Source organism: Sprattus sprattus (assembly GCF_963457725.1).
Source record: "Sprattus sprattus genome assembly, chromosome: 19".
Classification (NCBI taxonomy): domain Eukaryota; kingdom Metazoa; phylum Chordata; class Actinopteri; order Clupeiformes; family Clupeidae; genus Sprattus; species Sprattus sprattus.
The window spans coordinates 9,356,755-9,381,885 of record NC_137917.1 but is presented as its reverse complement, the minus strand read 5'-3'; the positions used below and the strand labels follow the sequence as shown (position 1 = coordinate 9,381,885).

Below are 25,131 nucleotides of genomic sequence, written 5' to 3'. Positions count from 1 at the left end.
CGTGCGTGCGTGTTTGCGTGTGTGTGTTTTCCTTTCTCTTAATGAATGTTAGTGCTCATCCACGTGCAACAGAATAACCGCACAGCATGCATTTGGCTGGCCCTTGTTCCATAACCTTCATGGGACCCTGTGTGTAGTTTTTGGATGGTGTAGACAGACACCCCCCCCCCCCCCCCACCCCACACACACACACACACACACACACACACACACACACACACACACACACACACACACACACACACACACTTCCCACCTCCCAAATACTGTCAGTGGGTCAAGGCTACAGAATGAGTCAGGACTTGCCCCCCACCCACCCGACTGGTTATGTGTGAGTGGGGCAACAGACTTGGATCTCTTGTTGGAGTCAGGGACCCGTTGGGCTGCTTTTACCCCACTGGTGTGGAGCAACCGTGGGCAGCGGGTGCCTTGAGTAGTGGTCAGCCGTGCCCCCCCCCAAACCCCCCCCCCCCCCCCCAGGTCCTCAGCAGGCCCCTTGGAGACCTGTGAATGTTCCCAGTTGTGCCACTAAAAGGAGTCTGCTAGTGTGGAGGGCACCGGCTTTGTGCGCCCTGGGAAACAAGCAGCTGCTCAGTGTGGCTTTGTGATGGACCCATCACTGCACACACGCACATACACACACACACCCACAGACAGACAGACAATCAACTCTTTAACCAGAGACGCTTGAAGTGGGGGGTTGAGGAGAAGAGTCCCTAACCCCCCCCCCCCCCTTTAAAGGAAGAAGTGGGAGGGGAACAAGCCAGCCTGGACTAGTGTACACACAGATTACAAGGTCGATTTTTACTGCACACTCTACATCAACAATGTCCTTTTTTCTCACACCCACACACACACACACAAACAAACAGACACTCACACACACATTCACATATTCATAATCACACACCGATCACTTATTTACAAACATGGACATGGACCACCCCCCCTCAAATAAAGATTTATGGTGTATGTTTATTTTTTCTTTCATACATTCAAACCATTCTACCCTATGGGAAACACACACACACTCACACACGCACACACACACACCTAGCAGAGCCAGCCCCATTCTTGGGCCCAGTGCTTTGGCATTCATAGCCCCTTCACTCCTCTCCTCTTCTTTCCTCTCCTCAGGGTCTTGGAGCGCTAATCGCTACCAGGTCCAGCCATTTGTATCAGCAGCCAAAATATGCTAATTGGGGCCATTACAAATTACCACCAATTAGCCTTGGTTAGCTAATGATCACAGTCTTGGCATGGCCCACTGATCCAGGCTGGGATGGGAGCTCCTCAAGGTGAGAAGAGAGGGGAGAGGCCTTTTATTGTTGTTGAAGGGGGGGTTGGTGGTGGTTGTGGTGAGTTTGGGTGGGGGGCCGGGGTGTCTGGTAATTAATAAGTGGGTTACTCAGCGGAGTCCGACTGTGTGTGTTTGGGTCACGGGAGGGGGTGCTCTGGGAGAGATGAGGAACCCGGATTAACGAAGCTTTTGACCTAAATAGCCAGTCCAGTGAGGAGGGGGTCGGACAATGGGGGTGACTGGTCGAGCCCCGCAACCGACCCACAGCCAATTATCTATTGATTGGTGCTTTACTGTGGCTGTGTGTCCTATCAGCTTTCTCACCAACAAACTCACTGGCCACGTCACCTCTCATTAGGACATCACACACACACACACACACACACACACACACACACACACACACACACACACACACACACACACACACACACACACACACCACATAGATCGTATGCTCTGATGTGATTCATACATGCAGTTAAATTGACAAGCTGTGAGGAAGATGTATTTGAGTAATAGACACACACACAACACACTCAGACACTTATATCGTCAGACATAGGATCTCTGACTCAACCATGCATACATACTCTGTGTCCCTTTCACCCATTCTAATTACTAACAAACACACATAACACAACAAACACACACACACACACACACACAAACAAAAGCCAAACACTGTTTCATCAGTGCCCTTTAACTAAATAAAAAGAATAGCTGGTTGATTGCTGATCCCTCTCCTGTATCCATGCAACGCACACACACACACACACACACACACACACACACACACACAGTACTATACATATCCGACATGGGAGTATACTTTCTTAATATACAGACATATGCCTGTGTACACACTTTTATGCACAGATGCCAGCATGGCCTCTGCACTATATGTGTTTTTTATGCTTGGCAAAACACACACACAAATGCACGCATATATGAGCTTATATAGCAGTCAGCAGTAGACTTCTGGTCTACTGTAAATTAAATGAGAGATCCCGTGTTCATTCCACTGCTGTATAGTTTTCTAATAGTTGACTGTGATATTGTATTTAATTTGTATTGATTGGTTATTTATTATTATTATTATTATTATTATTATTTTCTGCATTTGGCATTCATACTTTAAAATTCAGTTTTGTTGTTGCCCTTTACGTTGAGGTTGCATTAAGGGAATCTAATTAAATGCAGTAATTATCACCGATGGCTATGAACTGGAGTGCTTGACTCGCTGTTATTTAATGTTAAGAATAATGTTTACGTTCATCAATGAGTAGATAGCGAATGCAAACGATTCGTTAGGAGACTCAGTCTGGATATAAACAGTAATTCATTAGCCAACATAAGCGAACCACTACCCACTGCATCGGATATTTCTTTTGGGTTATTGATAGTAAGATGGTAATCTTTACTATCACAGATAAGGAGACTCAGAGAGGGATGATGATGAGCAGTCAAGTCAGGCAACGCTGTGTTCTTTCTCCTGTGCACAGATGGAGAGAATAGCTTCTCAGAGTTGATCTGCTTTATGACTAGCTCAGACAGCAGCCTCCCGGAATGCTTTCGCTAGTACCCAGACTGGTGCAGAGAAGTCTAGGATTCTGCTACCCAAATTGACATCACAACGGAACACGTCTTCGAAACCAATCACGACTTAACAAGTACATTGTCGTCATACCGATTGACGCAACAAAACAATCTGAATATTTCTCCTTCTGATGTGGTCTGTGTTGCAAACTCATCATCTTCAGTCGCCTCAGTAAGCTAGTGTGCCTGATGACGGAGCGGAACAGATGGATCTGACCGTGTCTGTTCCTGGCCCGAGCCTCTAAGCTGTACAGAGAGAAACTAGCTGTCCACAAGAGAAGAGGGACATAGAGGTCAGAGAGTAGAACTATATATGCTTCTGCCGTTTGACCCCAATACTGACACAGGGACTCTGTTTCACTCTGTATGTCATTAATGTAAGACATGTTCAACACAAGCATATGAACACAAAAGTCATAAAACACAAAAATCAGTAACTGACATAAATCATAAAAACACAAAACCAATAATTGACATAAATCATAAAACACAAAAATCACTAACTGGCATAAATCATAAAAACACAAAACCGATAATTGACATAAATAATAAAACACAAAAATCAGTGACTGACATAAATCATAAAATAAAAGTCCGTTACTGACATTAATCATAAAAACACAAAACAAAAAATTGACATAAAACACAAAAAATCTGTATCTGGCATAGGTTATAAAACACAAATCCAATAATTGACATACATTATAAAACATAGAGTCAATCATTTAATCAACCCTGTCTTAGTTCATGGCCTGGATGTATAAACAGTAAACTGTTAATTAAATGATGCATTTCTGTTTAAAACCATTACTAATTATTTGAAATATGTTTTTGAACCCTAGTACGCATACCATGCTACGAAATCATGCTGCAGCGCTACCATGAAAATGTCCTTGTTGGTCTTGGTGACATCTCACTTCATTTGTCGTCATTTTGTTTGGTTATGTTTGGTTTGTTTGTACCTACTTGACAGCGGATCAAGGCTGGCATCCTGAAAGCGTTTAACAACCCAACCGAGAAGACGGCTGATGATGAGACCAAACGTCAAGTCAAAGGTCTGTGATGTGTGCAACTGCTACACGCTGGCTAGGGCAACAGCGCCATCTTGTGGCTACTTAAATTATCTGTCTCTTCATCTGCAAGAATGAAGAGAATCAGCTGTAATTATGGTCATCCTTACGTACAAGTTGATATGTCTACGACTAGTAGCTGTTGTGGTAGTTCAAGTTTGTTTCTGCATTGACATGCTTATGTGTTCATATCAGTCAGAAATACACTGCACAACATAGCAGGAGTAAAGTATTACTTTATTGAAATACAGAAGGGATGGAACGCATGCATATTTTTATCTTACTGTTTGATATTAAACTGCACACATTTAAATGTGTTTTTCTCTTAACAGCATATGGTAAAGACGGTGTGAAGATGAACTTTGTGGATCGCATCTTTGTGGGAGAGTTAACTAACACCATCATGTGTGAGGAGTGCGAACATGTAGGTAAAACACACACACACACACACACACACACACACAAACAAATACTTGTGATGTGTTTAGTGATAAAGAATGTTGCACAACTGTAGTTTTATTTGCCCTTCTGTGCACCTCCCTTTCTCCCCTTCCCTCCTCATCTCCTCTCCTCTCTTGTTTTCTCTCCTTCTCAGATCTCCACAGTGAAAGAGGCCTTCATTGACATCTCACTGCCCATTATAGAGGAGAGGGTGAGCGACAGCCTTGACCTCACATTCCCTCATGACAGCTCCGCACACAGCTCATCACACACATGCAGCAGACACATAGTGAATGCATTGAGTTTAGTGTGTGTGCGTGTGTGTGTGTGTGTGTGTGTGTGTGTGTGTGTGTGTGTGTGTGTGGGCGTGTGTGGGCACGTGACTGCATATACAGCCGCGGAAAAAATTAAGAGACCACTTCAAAATTATCAGTTTCTCTGGTTTTACTATTTATTGGTATGTGTTAAAGTAAAATGTACATTTTTGTTTTATTCTATAACCTACTGGCAACATTCCTACCAAATTTCAAATAAAAATATTGTCATTTAGATCATTTATTTGCAGAAAAATGACAATTGGTCAAAATAGCAAAAAAGATGCAGTGTCTTCAGATCTCGAATAATGCCAAGAAAACAACTTCATATTCATTTTTAAACTACACAATACTAATGCTTACACTTAGGAAGAGTTCAGAAATCAATATTTGGTGGAATAACCTTGATTTAAAATCACAACTTTCATGTGTCTTGGCATGCTCTCCACCAGTCTTTCACATTGCCGTTGGGTGACTTTATGCTACTCCTGGTGCAAGAATTCAAGCAGCTCGGCTTCTTTTCATGGCTTGTGACCATCCATCTTCCTCTTGATCACATTTCAGAGGTTTTTTATAGGATTCAGGTCTCGAAATTGGGCTGGCCATGACAGGGTCCTGATCTGGTGGTACTCCATCCACACCTTTACTGGCCTGGCTGTGTGGCATGGAGCATTGCCCTGCTGGAAAAAACATTTCTCAGAGTTGGGGAACATTGTCAGAGCTAAAGGAAGCAAGTTTTTCTTCCGGGACAACGTTGTACTTTGCCTGGCTGAGGTTTGTAAAAGACCATAAGGATTGAAAAAAGCGGACTGGAGGGTCTTCTAGTTCGTCTTCTCTGATGAGTCCAATTTTCAGCTTTGCCCAACACATGGTCGTCTGATGGTTAGACGGAGACCTGGAGAGGCCTACAAGCCAGAGAGTCTTGCACCTACTGTGAAATCGGACTCATCAGAGAAGACGAACTTAGAAGAACCTCCAGTCCGCTTTTTCAATCCTTATGGTCTTTTACAAACCTCAGCCAGGCAAAGTACAACGTTGTCCCGGAAGAAAAACTTGCTTCCTTTTGCTCTGACAATGTTCCCCAACTCTGAGAAGTGTTTTTTCCAGCAGGGCAATGCTCCATGCCACACAGCCAGGCCAGTAAAGGTGTGGATGGAGTACCACCAGATCAGGACCCTGTCATGGCCAGCCCAATTTCGAGACCTGAATCCCATAAAAAACCTCTGAAATGTGATCAAGAGGAAGATGGATGGTCACAAGCCATGAAAAGAAGCCGAGCTGCTTGAATTCTTGCGCCAGGAGTAGCATAAAGTCACCCAACGGCAATGTGAAAGACTGGTGGAGAGCATGCCAAGACACATGAAAGTTGTGATTTTAAATCAAGGTTATTCCACCAAATATTGATTTCTGAACTCTTCCTAAGTGTAAGCATTAGTATTGTGTAGTTTAAAAATGAATATGAGCTTGTTTTCTTTGCATTATTTGAGATCTGAAGACACTGCATCATTTTTGCTATTTTGACCAATTGTCATTTTTCTGCAAATAAATGATCTAAATGACAATATTTTTATTTGAAATTTGGTAGGAATGTTGCCAGTAGGTTATAGAATAAAACAAAAATGTACATTTTACTTTAACACATACCAATAAATAGTAAAACCAGAGAAACTGATAATTTTGAAGTGGTCTCTTAATTTTTTCCGCGGCTGTATGTGTGTGTTAACCTATGTGTGATAAAGAAGATAAGCATGTCTTCAGCTTGTTGCTATGGTCTCTCTCCCTCCCCTCAGATCTCCAAGCCCTCCAACCCAAGCAGATCAGGAAAGAGCAGTCGGGAGCAGGAGGCTGCCGTCACCCACGGCGATGAGCCCTTGACGACACACACTCAGGGTAACAGGGCCATCAAGAAGATTAGTGCACCGGTACGTGTGCACCAGGACTCCCATTCACAGCTCACCTCTACCCTTCCGTCTCCCTGAAAGAACTCGTGCAGGCACACCCTATACATTAATGTCAGGCATGTGGGTCTGGGCTCTGTAGGTAGTGTGCCTGTTTGTGTGTGCCTTCTTGTGGCAAAGATATGGGAGAGAGAAACTGTTTGTTTGTTTATGTGTGTGTGTGTGTGTGTGTGTGTGTGAGAGAGAGAGAGAGAGACATAAACTGAGTGCAGTGTGTTCTCCTCAGAGGCAGCCTGGCCGCCATTTGACCAGCAATCAAGATGAAAGGGGCGGGGCCAGCTGCAGCTCCGCCCTTAACGAGGAGGATCTCTGCTCAGCGGGGAGGGGCTTTGGCATCTGCAGGGGAGGGGGGGCTTCTGGCAGCCAATCAGAAGGCAGCGAGAAGGACTTGGGTGCCCAGGATAGCAGTAACGATGCTGACAGTGAGGCGTCCGAGAGCGAGTGGTCGCCCCGCTCGCCCCCCGGACCCAGCCATCGGACCAGCATCGCTGCGGCCGAGCGCACCCCCAAACCGGCAACCACCCCGGCCCCAGCGCACTCCCCTCTGACCCCTAACAGCGCCCATCGGCCCCAGCAGGGCGGCGCTGTGGAGCAGCTGGTCAGTGCCGTCTCCAAACTGGGCCTCGTGCACACCTCCCCCGACACACTGTCCCTAGAGGAGCCCGGTGAATCAGCCGGCCAGGCAGTGCAGCTTGCCCAACGCCACCACCCCCAGCAGCAGCAGCAGCCGCAGCATGGCCACCAGGGGGCGTTCCAGGCGCTGTCCCACAGCTACACGCCCTGCTCCAAGGAGTGCTCGGTGCAGTCCTGCCTCTACCAGTTCACCTCTGTAGAGCTGCTCATGGGCAACAACAAGCTGCTGTGTGAGAACTGCACCGAGCGCAGGCAGAGACAGCTCAGGAAGAGCAGCACGTCAGGTGAGCCAGAGAGAGATGGGGGGGAGGGGAGAGAGGCAGATGTGTAAGATGGGGATACATGCGACACAGGGAGATGGGTAAGAGAGAGAGAGAGTGAGTGAGTGAAGCGAATTGAAAGAAAGTTAGGAGAGAGGTTGAGTGTTGGGTGAAGAATAGAGATGCATGTGAGAGAGGAAAGCGAATTGAAAAGAATAGACAGAGAACGAAAAAGATGACAGACAGATGGATGATCAAATGAGAGCGAGAGAGAGAGACATGTGTGAGACATGTGTGAGACATGTGTGAGACATGTGTGAGACATGTGTGAGACATGTGTGAGACATGTGTGAGACATGTGTGAGACATGTGTGAGACATGTGTGAGTCATGTGTGAGACAGGGGGTAAGAGGGAAACAGGTGAGAGAGACTAAGATGGGCAAGGGAGAGACATGCCGGAGAGAGACGCAGCTCAGGAAGAGGCCTGAAGGAGAGACAGACAGGTGTGAGGGGTACATGAGCTACAAGACAGGTGCTAAGGGAGTGAGACAGTTAAAACCAGAGAGACCCGTGAAAGAGAGAGGCCAGAGGAAGATGGGGGCGGGGATGCTGTTTCCTATGTTTATGTGCTAAATCTATGGCTAACTTTGCCTGAATGTGTTTGTGTGGCACAGGGAAGAAATCAGAGCGGGTGTACACCAGCGCCCGCAAACAGATTCTCATCTCCTCCCTACCGCCGGTGGTCACGCTGCATCTCAAACGTTTTCACCAGGTAAGTGCATTGCCAGACTCACACACACACACTTGCATCCAACTATGTATTCACACACAAGTACAATGCAATACATGCACACATATACAGCACACACACACATGCAAGCACAGAAACATACGTTCTACACATACAGAACAACATTCACAAACACATACATACCCACACACACAAACACACACTGGTGTAAAGCTGTCTGAGTGCGAAGTATTAGCTATCTCCACCGAATATGAAAGCACTATACTGATGCAGCCCATTTCCCATTTTCATTGCTATTGGTACACAACCTTGGCTTCCACTTACCCATGTAGAGATCACATTAATGTGAACAGTCCTTCTGCTCTCGCCACCTTCTTGCTGGGCTGATGGGCAGTTTTGTAGCCTCTCGTCTTGTTCTGTCCCCCAGGCAGGGATGAATCTGCGGAAGGTCAACCGGCATGTGGATTTCCCTCTCATCCTGGACCTGGCGCCCTTCTGCTCCGCCTTGTGCAAGGTACTAACTAGGGGATCATACGTCAGCTAGAAGCACATGCTAGAACTACTTATGCTAGAAGGTTAGAACCCTAAGGAACCAAGATCTAGAGGCAGGCTTTGTTGCATTTTATGAGCATACTGGGTTAAACATTGAATTCTAATAAAAATGATTTAGTTACAGTGCATTTTTTTTTTTAAATAAGCATATATATATGTGTGTGTGTGTGTGTGTGTGTGTGTGTGTTGTAGAACTTTGTGCCAGGTGAGCGGGTTCTTTACAGTCTCTACGGGATTGTCGAGCATAGTGGATCGATGCGGGGAGGCCACTACACAGCGTATGTAAAGGTCCGCAACCCAGTGAAGAGATCGGATCAGCGCCGGAACCAGTCAGGTGAGCCCACTACATCTCCACCTGCCGACACTCAAGGCAGACCAGCTCAGCCTACCGCCTCTCACTGAATAGATCTTTTGAAGGACTCGGTTGAGTGGTTTGCATCTCTCTATGGGCATTATTTCCTTGCAGCCTTGAAGACAGTTAAGTGTGTGTGTTTTGTAAGTTTTCATGTTGATAAAGGCCTTGGCAACTGGTAAAGTAAGTAAATGGCAGCTACCTGTTTTATATTTGGCCATTCTGTTTCATGTTGAACCCGTTTTGAGACACGAACGCGGTCTGAACGAAGCCCCTCACACTGTGACACAAGCACAGACACAAACCCACAAAAGCAGAAACAGCAACAGCAAACAGAAAAGGGCTTGCATTGGTAAACAAGGACTGCAGCGCTCAGGTCACGCAATGCAATGGCATCTGTCATTTCCCTCAGTGACACAGTAGTGCGTCTTTGAGTATTTAGACAAGCGCTTTTATTATTCAAGTATTATTATTATTAGTAGTGAGGAGTAAATGCATATGTCACCCACTCTCTTTATTCCCCCACCAGGCAGCTTGACACCCGAATGAATGTGTCTTGTAAAAAATCTGGCCTTTACACAGCAGTCATCCTCAGCCAACCTCTGATAGCGATAAACAACAATGCTGCCCGACATTACCAGTCACATGCCCGTTATGAGGTGGCATGACGTGTCAATTGATGTGTCTTATGTCTTAATAAGAAGGTTCCTATGGCGTCATAAGTTGCGTGCAGTCGTGCCAGGTCTTCATCACTGTTGTAGACTGTTTGCAGTAACACTTATCTCCTTTTTTGTGAGTTTGGCATGAGGGTGGTTATTGAAGCAGGGCTACAGGGTCATAACCAGGGTGCAATTTGCCGGGGGAAACCTGCACCCTGACTGCAATGCCAAAGAGCCAGGCACGCTGGTATGACCGAGCACATACCAACCGTAGTGAAGGCATTCCATCACAGTCAGCCATTATTGTCCGTCTTCATATATGGGGAAGACCCTGCTTGGTATAGACATAATTTGAATTGTGTCCGGTAGTTGTGTCTGTTTAATGTGGACGTAAATACGTTTTTTTCCCCCAGGTGGGCGTGAGGCTGGTGCATCTTCCCAGAGTCAGTGGGTTTACATCAGTGACACCAGTGTCCAGATGGTGCCGGAGTCTCGCGTGCTTAACTCTCAGGCCTACCTGCTCTTCTACGAGGAGCTGCTTTAGGGAGCCTGTCATGGAGGCACAGCAATGAGTTAATGGAGTCCATTGGAGGGGTGCACCGATCGTTGGAGTCCGTTATAGGGACACATTGAATGGTATGAGCCACCTGATGGCATAAGGAAGACAATTCACGTGGCATAAACTTGCATAATATCTGCTTCAGTGTGAGGCTTGGACTTTGGAATGTGTGTGTGTGTGTGTGAGCACGTGCATGCGCGTGCGTGTGTGGTATGGGGTAGGGATCTGATTGATTTTTATTTAGCGAAGAATCTGTATTTTATTTGAATGAAAATGGATATATATTATTGTACAGCTGGATGTTAAAATGTGAAAGTGGTATTGTGGACAGGGGTGAGTTTGTAAGAGCAACTGGGGAATGCCAAAGACAGATTAAAGACTTGGAGGAAGTATTAAAGTAATGGCTGCAGGGAATGCACAGGATAGCAAACCTCACAATGAGTGCCAATGGGGAAGAAGCATGTGCCGAAGGCTGGAGAGCCCTATGCATGGGTGGTGTTTGTTGTGTTGTGTTAAGGTGCCACATCAAGCTCAGTTTGTGCATAAACACACATATTCTCTCAGTCAAACACACAGTGACACACACAGGAACGCACACACTAAGCATCACCTACATACACATTCATACACAGGCAAACACACACACACACACACACACACACACACACACACAGGGACATACACACACACACACACACACACACACACACAGGGACATTCACTCCACGCACAGGAACATACACAACACACACAGGGACATATAGACTCATCAGCGACCACCTTTTTCCTCACACACAAAAAATCCCAGCGCAAAGTAGATTGTGACCGGCAAACAAAGGGAAAATGCCAAACAGATATCTCACTAGGTTGACAGACCTTTTTGACAATGGAAATATAGATGTTATTTTTCTGTTTTCTTGTTGCATTTTCTTTTAAATCATATATCCTGCATTCTACTGATGGAAAGTGATTCACAGGTCCCTGAAGACAATGTGGCATTGCACTGCATGCAATAATGTTATTTTCCTGACTTGTTTACGTTGTCCTCTTATATATTTTTATATTTTGCTATTTATTGTTAGATAAGACAACATGAAATGGTTTAAGAAAAAAAAATATTCTAATGTACTTCAAAAGATTTCTGTGTAATATCTTGTTTAATTTTTTTCTTGTGTTGATTTGCTCGTAAGATTGCCTCATCATGGAGGTTCTTGAACAGAAAGAAACCTGAAAAATTGTACCAGAAGTGGCATTGCACTGGCAGTGTCTCCATTCAAGCCTCTCAGTCTCAAACAGTGCCTATGTCCGCGTCCCATTAGTATGTCCTTATTTCACACGCATGTACAGGGCCGCTATTCAACCGTAGGACGTATGGTTGAACCAGGAACTTTTCTCTTCGCTTTTTTAAATTGATCAATATATATACAATCATGTATATACTATTCTTCTATGATGTTATACATAACCGGCTCGTGCCAGAGCATTGCATACTCAGCATATGAGGTACCTCCGACTGCAGGGTTTTTCCTTTAAGGGTTTTCCTTTTGCTTGAATGTTATATAACTTTGATACACTGTATGATTACTATCATAAAACTAGAGTTATCACATTGATTAAGAAATAAAAGTATTCTACTTCTACAGTGCTGGCTGGGTATGCAGGATTTCTTTCTTGTTGTGGATGTTTTGAGACTTTTTTAGTTTTTTCCTCTCGTGCTTTCTGAGTTGTGTGTTGTGTCTCTGCGTGACGACTGGGCTCGGCGATTAGGCTGCCGTGTCACAGCGCATTCCGCCATGCCATGTTCCGTCCGTGGGTGGTGCGGACGCGTGGCGACGGGTGCAGAGCAGGGCGGTTTGGTGAACATGCCGTCAGCTGGTGAAGAGGAGGTGGGTGTTGGCACGGGAAAAGGCCAACGTCCAACAGCATCGCGTCTAGGAGCCAGCATGCCGTCTCCCGCCAACCCAACGTCACCCCCAACCCACCCGCGTCCGCTCATTCACACCCCTACATCAAAACAGAACTGCCACAGGGTGAAGACCATGGGTGTCAAACCACCCTTAAAAATTATAAATCTTTTTGAAGTGTGTGTGTGTGTGTGTGTGTGTTTGTCTTTTTCTGTGTACATATGGGACGAGAGAAATTGTGTGGTCAAATTAAGTGGGTCTGTGTGTGTGTGTGTGTGTGTGTGTGTGTACGCGCCTATTTTTAACCCAAAAGCAGCACAGCTCGAAACTGGCTGATGGCCAGTGTGCCGGGATCAGAGCTGATTTTAATCTGAGTTAATGGCAGCAGCGATGGCCCGCCTGTCTGTCTGACACAGAGACCTGATGCAGGGCGACGGGTGGGCGTCTGTGTCTCTCTTTAACAACCCGCTGAGTTTGGAGAAACATGCTCAGCCCTCAGCTCGCTGCCTAAGCGTCCTGAAGGAGCCAGCCAAAATAGATGGGTGTCCACTTCATGTACCCCACTCAGGGTGAGGAACGAGAGAAAGACACAGACACAGAGATAGAGAATTGTCATGTTTTCTGTGCCTGGGGTGAAGTCATGGCGCACATTCATATTTGAGGAGACTTGGGTTTTATGTGTGTGTCTCTGCCAGGCCCTTTGGTTTGACACGAATGTGGGAAGGACAGCAGTGGCAATCGTTTTGATACCCGTCTTTGTATGTGTGGGTGGCGCATGCACGTTGTTTGTGTTTACTGCAGAGGTTATAATTATTAGGTCGCATCAAGCCATAATGCACATAGTTATGGTTCCATTTCAGGTGCAACACACACATCATTTATGAAGAAAGGGGCCTCTCAAAATGTGCATGTTAAAATAGATTTCACAATTACTCTGTTGAAACCGATAAATAGATCATTAATGGACTGGCTGCATTTTTGTCAAGAATTGAGACTTACATGTTTGAACTATTCTAACCAGGGGGTATTTAGTGGCAAACCTGGGTAAATTAACTCAAAGTTTAAGTGGTTAACCCCGGAACATAAGATCCCAGGGTTTTGTTTCGCTAGGAGAAAGAAGCCATAGGCCTCTTCTATTTAGAAGTGTATTACTTAGGCTACTGAGTTAATTTACCCAGTTAAGTCTCCAGACCTTAAATTATTAGACTACTTAAACGCTTTCTATTCTGGTGTTTCTAGTCGCTTCAGATTTTTTAAATCTAATTATTTTCTGAATGCCTGTATTTTAGTGGTGTTGCAGTGTATTCTTAATGAGCAAATGCCAGCTTTTTTGTTTTGCACCAATAGCAACAAATTCGTGCAATACCTGCTTTATGCTTGAACCATGATGTGTCGGGGATTGGTCAGCCACATCTGTAATGAACGCAATACATAAATAATAACAATGGCAGAATGACAGAAGCGGGTGGAAAATCCGTAAATAGAACTTTGGTACAGAAAAGTCGAGTATGTGTTTTTTAATAAAACAACCAATAATTGTGTATATTTTTTCATAGTCTTGTGAAGTATGTAGACTAGTATAGTATTTTAAGAAGTAGCAACCAAGGCGACCCCGATGCGTTTACGAATGTAAAATGTACTTTTATTTTGACATGACTTAAAAATAGTCGTGACCAGGAAGTGTTAATCGCCACTGGCTTTCACACAGATGCGCCATCTTGAGCGAGACGAAGAAGACGCTTTTTGGAAGAGGTGGGAAATCGGCGTGTTGCCCATACCATTATTTTGTTTATTGTCACAAATACTAAAGTATATGCGCCCGTTTTTGCGATGTTTTGCGAAATAGTGGACACTAGTATCCCCGAGTCCACAGCATCAACATTTTACTTTGAAGAGGGTGTTTGGATACTCTGCACTGTTGAGGCCTAGAATGGGGAGTGGTGTTGGCTAACATTAAGTTACACAGTGACCATTTGCTCTGTAGACAGTTGATTTATTGATGGGCATCTAGCACGCTAAATATAATAAACATACCTATTTCAACAATGAACTACAATGTTTACATCGCAGACGTTAATTCATTGCAATATTGTCTCAGTCGTTGCTCATCTGGGATCAAAACAATTAAGCCAACTTGCTAACTAGCTACTATGGCATAGCTAACGTTATCTGACCAAAGCGTTAGCTGACTTGCTATTTAGCCATTGTAGCGTTTAACGTGAACAAAATACCCCAAGCCTTGCTGATAGTTAGATGGAAGAAATACAGTTCGCAGTGGAACTGTGTCAATAAACGTCAGAGATGTTGACAGATGTTGATGTTTCATCATGTTAACGTTCGCAAATGTACATGTTCTACACAATTCAACATAAGCTAGCTAACTAGCATTGTCGAAAGTCAATTAAATAACGATACATCTCTAGCCAACTCCCTATTTTTCTTGGGCTTGATCTAACACCTAGGATGAACGTCACCCAGCTTCATCCAAGTTAACCGTTTCTCCTTTGCAGGCTGAATCCAGGCGTAGGAGTTCCAGGGTGAAAGATGTGGGACCAGAGTGGACAACCCTGGCCACAATGGCCTCTGAGCCAGCAGCAGTGGATGCAGTCCTTCCAACATCAACAAGACCCAGGTAGGTCAACCAGAGTGATGAAAAGCATGAAATAGGTAATTCAAACCCAACATCCAACAGTTTACTGTGGTTGCATGAATGTATGCTCATATATATGTAAAGTGGAATGCTATTGCTATTGACCCAGTGGTGTACTGATTTGAAATGCAGTGACTGCAAAACGTCTGTACTTAGTCATGATCATGTTTAAAGCAAAAAATACAGTAGTTCATTTGATAGAAAACATCAGCACAGCAACTGATTCTCTGTGTGTTGTATACAGGCCAAGTGGACTGGGCAGCACTGGCACAAGCTTGGATAGCTCAGAAGGAATCAACGGGGCCAGCGGGCGACCAGCAGCCGATTCAGCCCAATGGCCAGGATATCCCGGGCTTGGAGCCAGGGACACACAACAATCATGGAAACTTCCAGGGAGATCCCAACTTTAACAGAATGTGGCAGCCTGGTACGCACAGGAGTAATTACAAATGACATTCAAATCATTTAGGAACAAGCTGATTTATGATTGTTAAGATTTTTCTTTCTATCACTTCTACCCATAATATCAGTCAGAATCTATTTGTGTGAGCTTTATAGCTACATATTTCAGGGAAAAGGTGCTAAATAGTTTGAAAGTATAAGCACAGACCCAAATGATTGCATTTGTAGATCAAAGAGGTAGAGCAAACTAGGTATTTTTGATTGGTGTTGCCACGATCAGGATGTCATCAAAAACTTTTCTTGTGGTGGGACAAGAGGAAATCGGTCTGAGTCTTGTTTGTAGAAGCTAATCATAATTATAGTTTTTAAGGAGCAATGCAAACTGTTGAAAATGAAAATAATTGACAATGCATGGAGAATTGTTTATGCTTTCTGATGGCTCTTTTGGGCTGTTTCAACAAGTAGAGACCCAAATATTCAACATTATGGGATTATCCAAGTAGAACCTGTCTAGGCATCTTGTTTTGGGAACATGCAGTAGTTAGAGATGCTTGTTTTGTTAAGTAACATGGTTCATACGGCACAGAGAACTGCCTTTGGTATATCTAATGTTTTTGCTGAGTGAAGTGAATGCAGCTGAGGACAGACATGCAGACTATCTATGGTCGTGAGCCATAAACCTCACACCTGTGTGCGTGTGTGTGTTCCCTGCAGAGTGGGGAATGCATGGGCAGCATGCACCCCCTCCTCCTCCTCCCCCGGAGCAGGCCTGGATCCCCCCCGGCCCCGCACCCATGGACATGGTAACCCCCTCAGAGGACAGCAACAGCCAGGATAGCCTGGAGTTCCCGGGGGACCCCCACCATGGCATCTTCCCCCAGAATAGCCACGGCTACGGTGGGCAACCAGACGGTTACGCAGTCCAGCCTATGGGCGTCACTCAGTTCGACTATCAGGTAAGGATGGGCATTTCAAGCAAAAATACTGTTCGGTATTCATTTGGAATTATTCGATCGTTCTTCGTGGACCCCAGCCTAGTGCACACACACTCACAGAGACATAGAGTCTTTGGCTATGCATGTTTTGCCCAAGGGAGCTCTTGTGAATAGCATGTTTCTTCTGCTTGTACTGTAGCATCCAATCTCACAGCGTCACACGCGTTTTACCAGTGTTGGATACTAATGCGTTCTCATTCTGTTGTTTAGTGGTGCTTGGCAAACAGCTTCACTCAGGGAGCAGAGTGACTGCAGTTCAGAGCTCTCGTAGTACGCGTTGAGGATGGAGTAGAGTAAGGATGTTTTGTTAGTGTGGATTCTGGCTGTTGAATCTTTCTATCCTATTTTCCTTGTCAGTGAACACTGATTATCACGCCCCCAGTCAGTAGGCTGACCAGGTGTCTCGCTTTGCATTACACAGCACTACATTTGAACCCTTTGGCCCGCATCCTGCTTATTGATATTATCCTGCATTTTCATTGGTCATTTGGTTTTTAATTGTAAAAAACGGGAACACATGGATTAAGTAGCGCAATGTCAAAATCAGCAGACAGTGGCATGCTCAAACCAAATACAACTTAGCAAAACATTTATTTAAACGGATATGGTGGTACATTGCACACCCTGTTGTGTTACCCAAGCGTTGTCACTATAGCATCTGAGAAGGCAATTCTTTGCGTTCTTTTTTCAAGAATTTTAGGAGCCTGAAGAAATCGGTAATACATATGTCTTTTTTTAATACGGCGGGGTTGAGCTGCATGTCGTCTGCTGCTTTGATTAAGGGCAGTTGCCTTTGATGGGCCTGTTGTAGCCAATGCATGTTGGATGTCTATCAGTAAAGATGTTGCACTGCAAAATGAGTGTGCATTGAACCATCAGCACTGTGCTGACCATATGTTTCATATAGCAAAAGCTGTAGCCTGGATCATTTAGCCTAACTGGTGTGATGTGGAATAGATGAGAGGAAAAAGCAGAATACAAATATTTATTATTCAGTTACATAGAGCCAAGAACCTGGACCCCCTTAGTGCAAGCACAATGGCAACAGGGGCAATGAAAAACTCCCTGTTGGTCAGGAAGGAACCTTAAGCAGAACCACTACACATAAGGGGGGGACCCATCTGCTAGAGGTTGGCCGGGAGGAGATAGGAAGGGGGGGGGGGGGTTGTGTGGCAGAAGGGGAAGGGAGGTGGTTGTGTGGCAGAAGGGGAAGGGAAACAACAGGTGTTGTACAGAGTAGGGCTGAACAATTAATTGCATTTGCATTTGCGAATAAATCGCGATATGATAAAACGCGATTTTCGAAGGTTTTTTTAAGATGGTACATTTTGCACGGATCAATTGCTAATCGCTAAGGAGATGCCAGTGGCACAAACTAGCAAAATCTCTTTAAATGTGCTTACTTTGACACTATGACAAACTACTCAACAACTTAGTCAACAACTGTCGTAACACAGTCAAATCAAGCAAGTGCACCACAAGACAAAGCAAGACGGCAAATAAGCTACTTAATAGTTCGGCAGACAGTAAAAACAGGGCAGCATTAGGCAAACCTACATAACAGTCACTTGCCTACGGACCCTGGTATGGCAATGGCACGGAGGCGATTCTACATATTAAAAGTAATTGTTTTAAGGTAAAACTGCTTATCCTAACCCTTACCATGAAATACAATTACTGCATATTACACTAAATGTATCTAATATTGTGTTGGTCATATTTAAATCATTCATTACGTTTTGTTGGGGAAAAAAGAGGATAAAATGAAAAAAATCGCAATATTAAGGAGAAAAAAAAAATCATAATTAGATTATTTTCCCAAATCGTTTAGCCCCAGTACACAGTATGCATTTGTTAGATGTACATCAAATATATACAAACATCATATGGTGTATATATATGATTCATACAAGAATATCTTAGTGGTTATACACTGTGCTCATAGGGTTTCTGTTACAGGGGTAAGGAGAGTACTAACAGAAAAACATGGCGGTGGTGGCAATGATATATTGCATGCATATAAATACTAACATGAGGTAGAGTAAGTGTATGGCAGTACGGTGTCGATGGGTGCATGTGGGCCGAGGGTTTCTACAAGTAGATCGGGTGGAGAGACTACAGCAGCGTTCCATAGCGAAGATAGTTTAGACTAGGAGAGAAAGAAAAAAAAGACTGACATATTTCTCGTCCAATATTTGGCCTGTTTGCATCTGGACATCCCAGCAGACCGACCGCTCTACAGTGCTGTGTATATAGTGTCTTCTTGTGCATCACTGTGAATGAATACAGCTTCATCCATATCTTTCCTCCCACCCCCCTCCCTCAGCATGGAGCGGCAGCATATGGCCCCCCCGGAACTGGCTTCCACCCCCCCTACTGGCAGCAAGGACCCCCCCAGAACAGACGGGACCGGCCGCCAGGCTTCAGGGACCGGCCGCGCTCCCCCAACCAGCTGCCTGTCAAGCCCGAGGTCCCCCCCGCTATAGGTGGGGAGGCACTCGCTGCTATTGCTTTCGGTATGGTCTTTGTCCGTTATCATTGCAGTTGGAAATCCCAAAGGACATTTTCATCGTCCGATATGATGCACATCATGTAGTGTGCCTGTAGCTCTGCTGCTAAAGCAAAAGGCTAATTACACCTGTGCCCAACACATATGGAGCACATAAACTGATAGAAATGATGTATCTAAAGATGTGTAACGTATATATAGAAATGTTAAGTCACGTTTGATAGGCGTCTGATAAATAAGTAAATTTAGTTGATTAAAATGTTGATTTTCAAAGGAAACAAAAGTGTGTCTGTTGTCTGGAAGTTTCTGTGCCCAACCCTAGCTCTCATGTACCTCACCCTTTGCCATCTCTGCTCCCTGCTGCTCCACAGACGCTGTGAAGAGGCGGACGCTGCCGGCGTGGATCCGGGAGGGGCTGGAAAAGATGGACCGCGAGAAGCAGAAAAAGATGGAGAAGGAGCGTATGGATAAGCAGCGGGCCGAGATGGAGACGGACGAGAAGGCAGACGCAGACGATGCCGACGAGGATGGGGGGGACGGCCCAAGGGTACCGCGCAAGAGCAAATTTGTAAGTGAAGACTTCCAAAAGAGCCCTGTAACATGTTTGTCCTTTAGGGTTCTTTCCAAGCACTGTTGTCGGACTTTACTCAGTTTCTCATCTTGTGGCTCTCCTACTCATCAGTAGAGTTCCTGGATGACTTCAGCCAAGCAGAGTGCATTAAGCTAGTCATTAAGCTATGTAGGCTTTTCTAGTCTCTTCCACGTACTCATGTCATTACACAGGAGTGTAATTGAATTACTGAAGGACTGCACAGAACTCAAGCCACTAGGTAAAAGTAAAAGAACCAAGGAAATTTGAAAACAAAAATCAAACCCCGCGCTAGTGCACATACGTATGCAGAAGTCGTGATCTCTGAAATCATTAAGTCTCTCATAGCCTGCATACAGTGCCTTGCATAAGTATTCACCCCCTTGGATGTTTTACCCTTGTATTGCTTTTATAAATCAGTCATGGTCAATATAAGTTGGCTTTTTGGACACAAAAAAAATCACAAAAAAGCCCTCTTTAATGTCAAAGTGAAATAGATTTCTACACAGTTAAATTAAATACAAAATATGTAATGAAAATAAGTGATGACATAAGTATTCACCCCCTTTACATAGACTGACCTAATTCAACAGAGGTCTAACCAATTGGTGCTAGAAGTCTCATATTGACCATTACTGATTTATAAAAGCAATAAAAGGGTAAAACATCCAAGGGGGTGAATACTTATGCAAGGCACTGTACATTCACTTTCATTAGGGATGATACTCAGAGATGCTAATAGTGTCTATCAAACAGAAGACGGCAGCGTCAGACAGCCTTGCCTAGAAACACACAGGAAGAGTTTAGGTGTAGAATTTGGGACTAGCACAGACTGAAGAGATTTTCAGCTTCTCTAAGCTTTGCACACTTCTGCTCCTCTTTCACAGGACAGTGATGATGAGGACGGTGAGGATGAAGAGGAGAGCAGAGACGGCATGCATGCGAGAAAGCCAGAGTTTACTAGCAGGAGCCCCTCCCCCTCACATGAAGACCACAGCGAGCCAGAAATGACAGAGGAAGAGCGGGAGTTCCAGCTGGTCAGTCACTCTCTCTTTTTATTTTCTTTCTTTCTTTTTCTCCCCCTCTATCTGTCTCCCAATCAGTCTTGCACTGTGTGTGTCCTGTGGCTTTCATTGGGAAAACAAGGTTCTAACGACACCAAGAGTGTAACAACTCGACCCCCTGTTTACTGTACTGTCAGTCGCCTCATACAAGAGCGTTCGCTAGTCACATCTCTCTCTCTCTCTCATTCTCTTTCCCTGGTGGATATATTCTCCTTCCTTTCTGTATAACTGTTTTTCTCTCTCACTTCCTTCTCTCTCTCTCTCTCTCTCTTTCGCTCTCTCTCCCTGTCTAACTGCAGATGATCTTGACCAAGACGCTGCTGACAGAGGTGCTCCTGGAGGTCACCAACGAGGAGATCTCCCAGATTGCAAAAGAGACGCACCGCAAAGCCACCAAAGGTCTGCTCCCATTCTTTGAGTCCATGCTCCCTCTGTGCCCTCCAGGCTAACTGCAGAGGAGAGGCCCCATATACCAGTCTGACATTCAGACTTAGTCCTTAAACTCAGTACTGTCCTCAAACTCATCTCTGAAAACCTCACTGAGCAATGTGTGATGGATGCCAACGCTAATGTGACTGGTGTGTACCTGTGTGTAAAGAGGAAAGAAAAAGAGATCTTCAGTGACTATGAATGGCCCCTTCTGTGCTAAAATCCCAGGGAGGTGGGGTACGGTACTCTTGAAGAGAGGCAGAACAGAGGCAGCTATGCTAGCTACCAAGGCATGATTTTTAAAAGCTCTCCTGGTTTTGGAACTGGAAGCCCCACCCCTGTGCAAAAGTGCCCCTGCCCCCACCCCCCTGACTAGCACAGGCCAGGGGTGTTGCATCAGACTCATGAGCTGTAGAGCGGTCATACCTGACCGCAGTGCTGCTTTAGTACACACTGCTTCTCTTGGCTCTTGACTCTTCCACTGATTGACTGAACTGTTTGATTGACAGATAATGTTGTTAACCCATCTCTCTTTTTCTCCGTTTTTTTTCCCCCTTTTGTTTTTGTGTTTTGTTTCTTTTCTTTCTTTATTTTCTTTTTCTCTTTTCTTTTTTGTGTTTTTTGCCCAAGGGAGCTCTTGTGAATAGTGCATATTCTCTGCCCCCCTCTCTAGAGACACTCTTGCCTATGAGAAAATGGTGGCTGTATGTGTTTTAACATGTTGTTCCTGTTGTTGATGTGAATCAAAGCTCCTGCCAAACAGCTGGCACAGTCAAGTGCACTGGCTTCTCTGACTGGCCTCGGTGAGTGTCCCCTCCATCTGAATCCGGGCGGGAGGGGGGGTGGGCTGGGGTTTTGGGGATTAAAGTAGTGGGTAGGGGTAGTTCCAGACTTCTCTCCTTTTCTCTCATTCTCTTCTCTTGTTCCTCTTACAACCCTAGAAGGGCTTTTCTTAAACTGAAGAGCCAATTAAAGCCAAATCTGGTTTAAATATAGAAATAGAGTTTTAGATGGCCTTTGGATATGTCTCAGAATGTTAACAGCATGCAATGTCTCACACAGAAAGTGGGGTTAGTTTCGTTTAGCACAGTCAGATATATTGAGAGTACTTTACCCAGAGTTGTGACATTGAGTGGGTTTAGTATAAGGACTGTGGATGGGTGGTGATCAGGGGCAGCGGAGGATTGACTTGTGTGTGTGAGAGACCGGCCGTTGTGCCGGCGGTGGTGCGACTCTGCTATAAGAAAAGGGGCTCTGTCGTCGCAGGGGGTCTGGGGGACTACGGCTCAGACGAGAGCTCGGACGAGGAGCGCAGTGGCCAGGGCTCGGAGTCCTCCGACACGGACGAGGAGGAGCTGAGGCACCGCATCCGGCAGAAGCAGGACGCCTTCCGGCGAAAGGAGCGCGAGATGCAGGACAGGGAGGCGCTGGAGGGAGTCAAACATGGTGAGAATAAAACCAGAGCAGGTTCTTCTCACTCGTGGGTCGACTCTCATTTTGACTTCACTCTTTCTGGAATCAACTCTTTCTGTGAATGCATCAGCTGCTGTGCCAAATGGAACAAAGAAACAAAACTTAACTGTTGTTATCAAAACCCACACCCACAAATTGAAGAATGCAGACATTTTTTGACAACTACAATATCCAGTTGTTTTTTGTTTAGTTTTTTAAGAATACTACGTTGCAGAAAAGTGAATGTAGGCATAGTGTTCTTTGCTGTTTATTTTTCTGTTGACTTTCTTGTTTATTGGTTTATTAAATGTAGTTTTTGGGTGTGTTTGTGTGTGTCTGTGTGTGTGTGTTCACGCAGAAGATGCTGCAGCAGAGAGGTCATTCAGAGAAAACCCCAGTCACGAGGACAAGCAGCCAGAGCCCAAATACAGAGAAAGGGAGGCAGAGAGGGATCCCAGCTCGGTATCCGCCCCTGCGGAGCGCTGGAGGTCAAAGGGCAGTGAGCCAGAGGTCAGGGTGAGGTCAGGTTCAGGTAGGGAGCCCAGGAGTCGCTCCAGTTCGGCTGCCCGCTCCTCCAGCAAGCGTTCCTCTTCCTCCTCGTCCTCCTCTTCCTCATCCTCGTCTTCCTCAGCCTCCTCCCGGTCCTCCTCGCCGCAGAGGAAACACAGACGTAGCCGCTCGTCCTCTCGCAGACGCCGCAGCCGCAGTGGAAGCCGCAGCTCGCGCAGACGCCACTCCCGCTCTGAGCGGGGTAGCGAGAGGAGGCAGGACGGCAGTCGGGGCCACTCCCCCTCCGGAGGCCACTCCCACAGAAAGCGCAGCAGGAGTCGCTCCCGTTCACGCTCCCGATCACACCAGCGCAGGACAACCACTGACAGCAGGGGGCGCAAGAGCAGGTCGAAGGACAGGGCCAGAGGCAGCCACAGTCACAGCAGAGAGAGACGCCACGGCAGCAAGGACCGTAGCCGCCGTAGCCGTAGCAACAGCCGCAGCAGCAGAAGGAAGCAGAAGGATGCCAGCAAGGACAGGGAGAGCAAGCGGAGGGAGAGGAGCCACAGTCGCGACAAGGAGAAGAAGAAGAAAGAGAGGGAGTCAGACAAGAAGAAAGAGAAGCAGAAGGCCAAGGACAGGGAGAGAGAGAAAGAGAAAGAGAAGGAGAAGGAGAGGGACAGGGACAGAGAGAAGGAGAGGGAGAAGGAGAAAGGGAAAGGGAAAGAGAAGGAACGAGAGAAAGAGGTAGCCCCCCAGGAGGAGACCAACGGGAAGTCCAAGCGCAGGAGGGAGAGTGACCCATCCGACCCCCAGAGCGACAGGCTCTCTAAGGACAGCAAGGCCAGCAGCAGGAAGGGCTCAGGCAAGGCTAGCAGGAAGTACTCAGAGTCCGAGTCCAGCAGGAGCAGGTCCCCCTCCCCGGATGTTAGCAAGGAAAAAAAATCCAAAAAGTCTAAGCGTAGTCGCTCGCGGTCCATGGAAAAGTCTCACAAGTCTGGTAAGAAGGCAAGCCGCAAACACAAGTCTAAGTCACGATCAAGGTATTCCATTTTTTCCTTCTTCTTTTTCACCTATTTTAAATTGATACTGTTTGTGTGTTGTGTATGTTTGGTTACTTGCGATACATTTCAAGCACTCTCAAGTAATTTTCGAACGTCACTTTTAATACAGTACCTCATCAGTGTCTGAACTGGTTTGACATAATGAACTGATTGCCAGAGACAAATCAGTATTATTGTGCAATAGTAGCGAAAAAGTGTTATATAGAATTTGTGAAGTGCATTATTGTACACTTAATTGTACCTCCAATGGAGGATGAGTCCCTAACAGATGCTAACTCTCTCTCAGGTCCTTGTGAGACTGTATCTGTTTTCAATTTACTTCTTTGAATGTTCATCAGAATATGTGTGGAATCTCTGTGTTTGTGTGTTTGTGTGTATGTATGTGTGTGTGTGTGTGTGTGTGTGTGTGTATTCGTAGAAATAAACAAAAACTTGAGGCACACTCTTACTGGTGTGACTACACTAACGACCCCTCCCCCCCTGGCGGTTCTCTTTCAGGTCCTCCTCCCCGGCCAGACGCTGGCGTTGAGGGCAGGCACGGCCCAAACCTGTGCACTTATTTTAAATTCCACGAGTTTAACGGGCTTGTCTCATTCTCGAGGCAAAGGTGTAGGTGAACTCCTCCGCTCTCCCCGAGCCCCTGTCCTAGCCCCTCCCCAACCCCCCAACTCCATCCATTCCCTCCCCTCCCCTCCAACTTCTTGCAGTGTAAATAACGTGTTGTCATTTTTTTTAAAGTGCCCCATGTCTTCATGATGTGACATTTCTAATTTGCTAGGGTTTTGATTTTTGCTTCATTTTGTTGCTTTTTGTTGGACCTATGTTATCCACAATTTGAAGGATGAAATAGAATATTCTGGTTGTAACATTTTAAAGATCACAACAGGACATAAGACCGAATGAATCACTTATTGATGTAAATTGTTCAATAAAAAAGAAATGTTGTTTTCATGTACGATGTGTCTTTCTTCCGCGTGATGTGGTGGGTGGTAATGGGATATGTAGTTGCAAATGTTTTGTTATTTCTCTTTGGATTGGAGGTCAGTGTTATGAACAAAACACCATTACAAAGGAATGTAATTGCACTATATCTGTCAGTCATACAAGATATACACTAATCTATGACTTGCAGTGTT

General features: G+C 45.4%; 2 protein-coding genes across 7 annotated transcripts in view; both read left to right on the top strand.

Moving 5' to 3' along the window:
* The window catches only part of usp45 (ubiquitin specific peptidase 45), a 52,957-nt gene extending 40,867 nt beyond the window's left edge, over positions 1–12,090 (top strand). Inside the window, exons 10-18 of one of the 2 annotated variants that reach the window (XM_080858523.1) lie at positions 3,873–3,954; positions 4,302–4,393; positions 4,565–4,621; positions 6,515–6,646; positions 6,909–7,599; positions 8,250–8,347; positions 8,754–8,840; positions 9,071–9,212; positions 10,303–12,090. In XM_080858523.1, coding sequence (XP_080714649.1) covers positions 3,873–3,954; positions 4,302–4,393; positions 4,565–4,621; positions 6,515–6,646; positions 6,909–7,599; positions 8,250–8,347; positions 8,754–8,840; positions 9,071–9,212; positions 10,303–10,433 — 1,512 coding nt within the window. In that variant the 3' untranslated portion in view covers positions 10,434–12,090. Of the gene's footprint in view, positions 1–3,872; positions 3,955–4,301; positions 4,394–4,564; positions 4,622–6,514; positions 6,647–6,908; positions 7,600–8,249; positions 8,348–8,753; positions 8,902–9,070; positions 9,213–10,302 lie in introns of those variants that run through there. The other variant, XM_080858524.1, reaches the window with a different exon arrangement.
* Positions 12,091–14,064: 1,974 nt separating this feature from the next.
* Positions 14,065–24,950, top strand: pnisr (PNN-interacting serine/arginine-rich protein). Of its 5 annotated transcripts, none has more exons than XM_080857832.1 (12): positions 14,065–14,104; positions 14,863–14,984; positions 15,247–15,429; positions 16,119–16,360; positions 18,726–18,885; positions 19,280–19,476; positions 20,385–20,534; positions 20,861–20,960; positions 21,740–21,793; positions 22,257–22,436; positions 22,801–23,974; positions 24,494–24,950. In XM_080857832.1, the coding sequence occupies exons 2-12, from the start codon at positions 14,897–14,899 to the stop codon at positions 24,522–24,524; spliced, it is 2,559 nt and encodes an 852-aa protein (XP_080713958.1). In that variant the 5' UTR covers positions 14,065–14,104; positions 14,863–14,896; the 3' UTR covers positions 24,525–24,950. The 5 variants fall into 5 exon arrangements, with proteins under 5 accessions (XP_080713958.1, XP_080713957.1, XP_080713956.1 ...); XM_080857831.1 differs by having other exon boundaries at positions 18,726–18,915; XM_080857830.1 differs by having other exon boundaries at positions 22,801–24,950.
* Positions 24,951–25,131: the final 181 nt, after the last annotated feature.

What these genes read in the sequence shown, in the direction of transcription:
- pnisr (XM_080857828.1), top strand. Translation starts at nt 14,897, where the DNA reads ATGTGGGACCAGAGTGGACAACCCTGGCCACAATGGCCTCTGAGCCAG. An exon ending in TCACTCAGTTCGACTATCAG is followed by an intron (nt 16,361 to 18,725) that starts GTAAGGATGGGC and finishes CCCCTCCCTCAG; the next exon opens with CATGGAGCGGCAGCATATGG. An exon ending in GCTGGAGGGAGTCAAACATG is followed by an intron (nt 22,437 to 22,800) that starts GTGAGAATAAAA and finishes GTGTTCACGCAG; the next exon opens with AAGATGCTGCAGCAGAGAGG.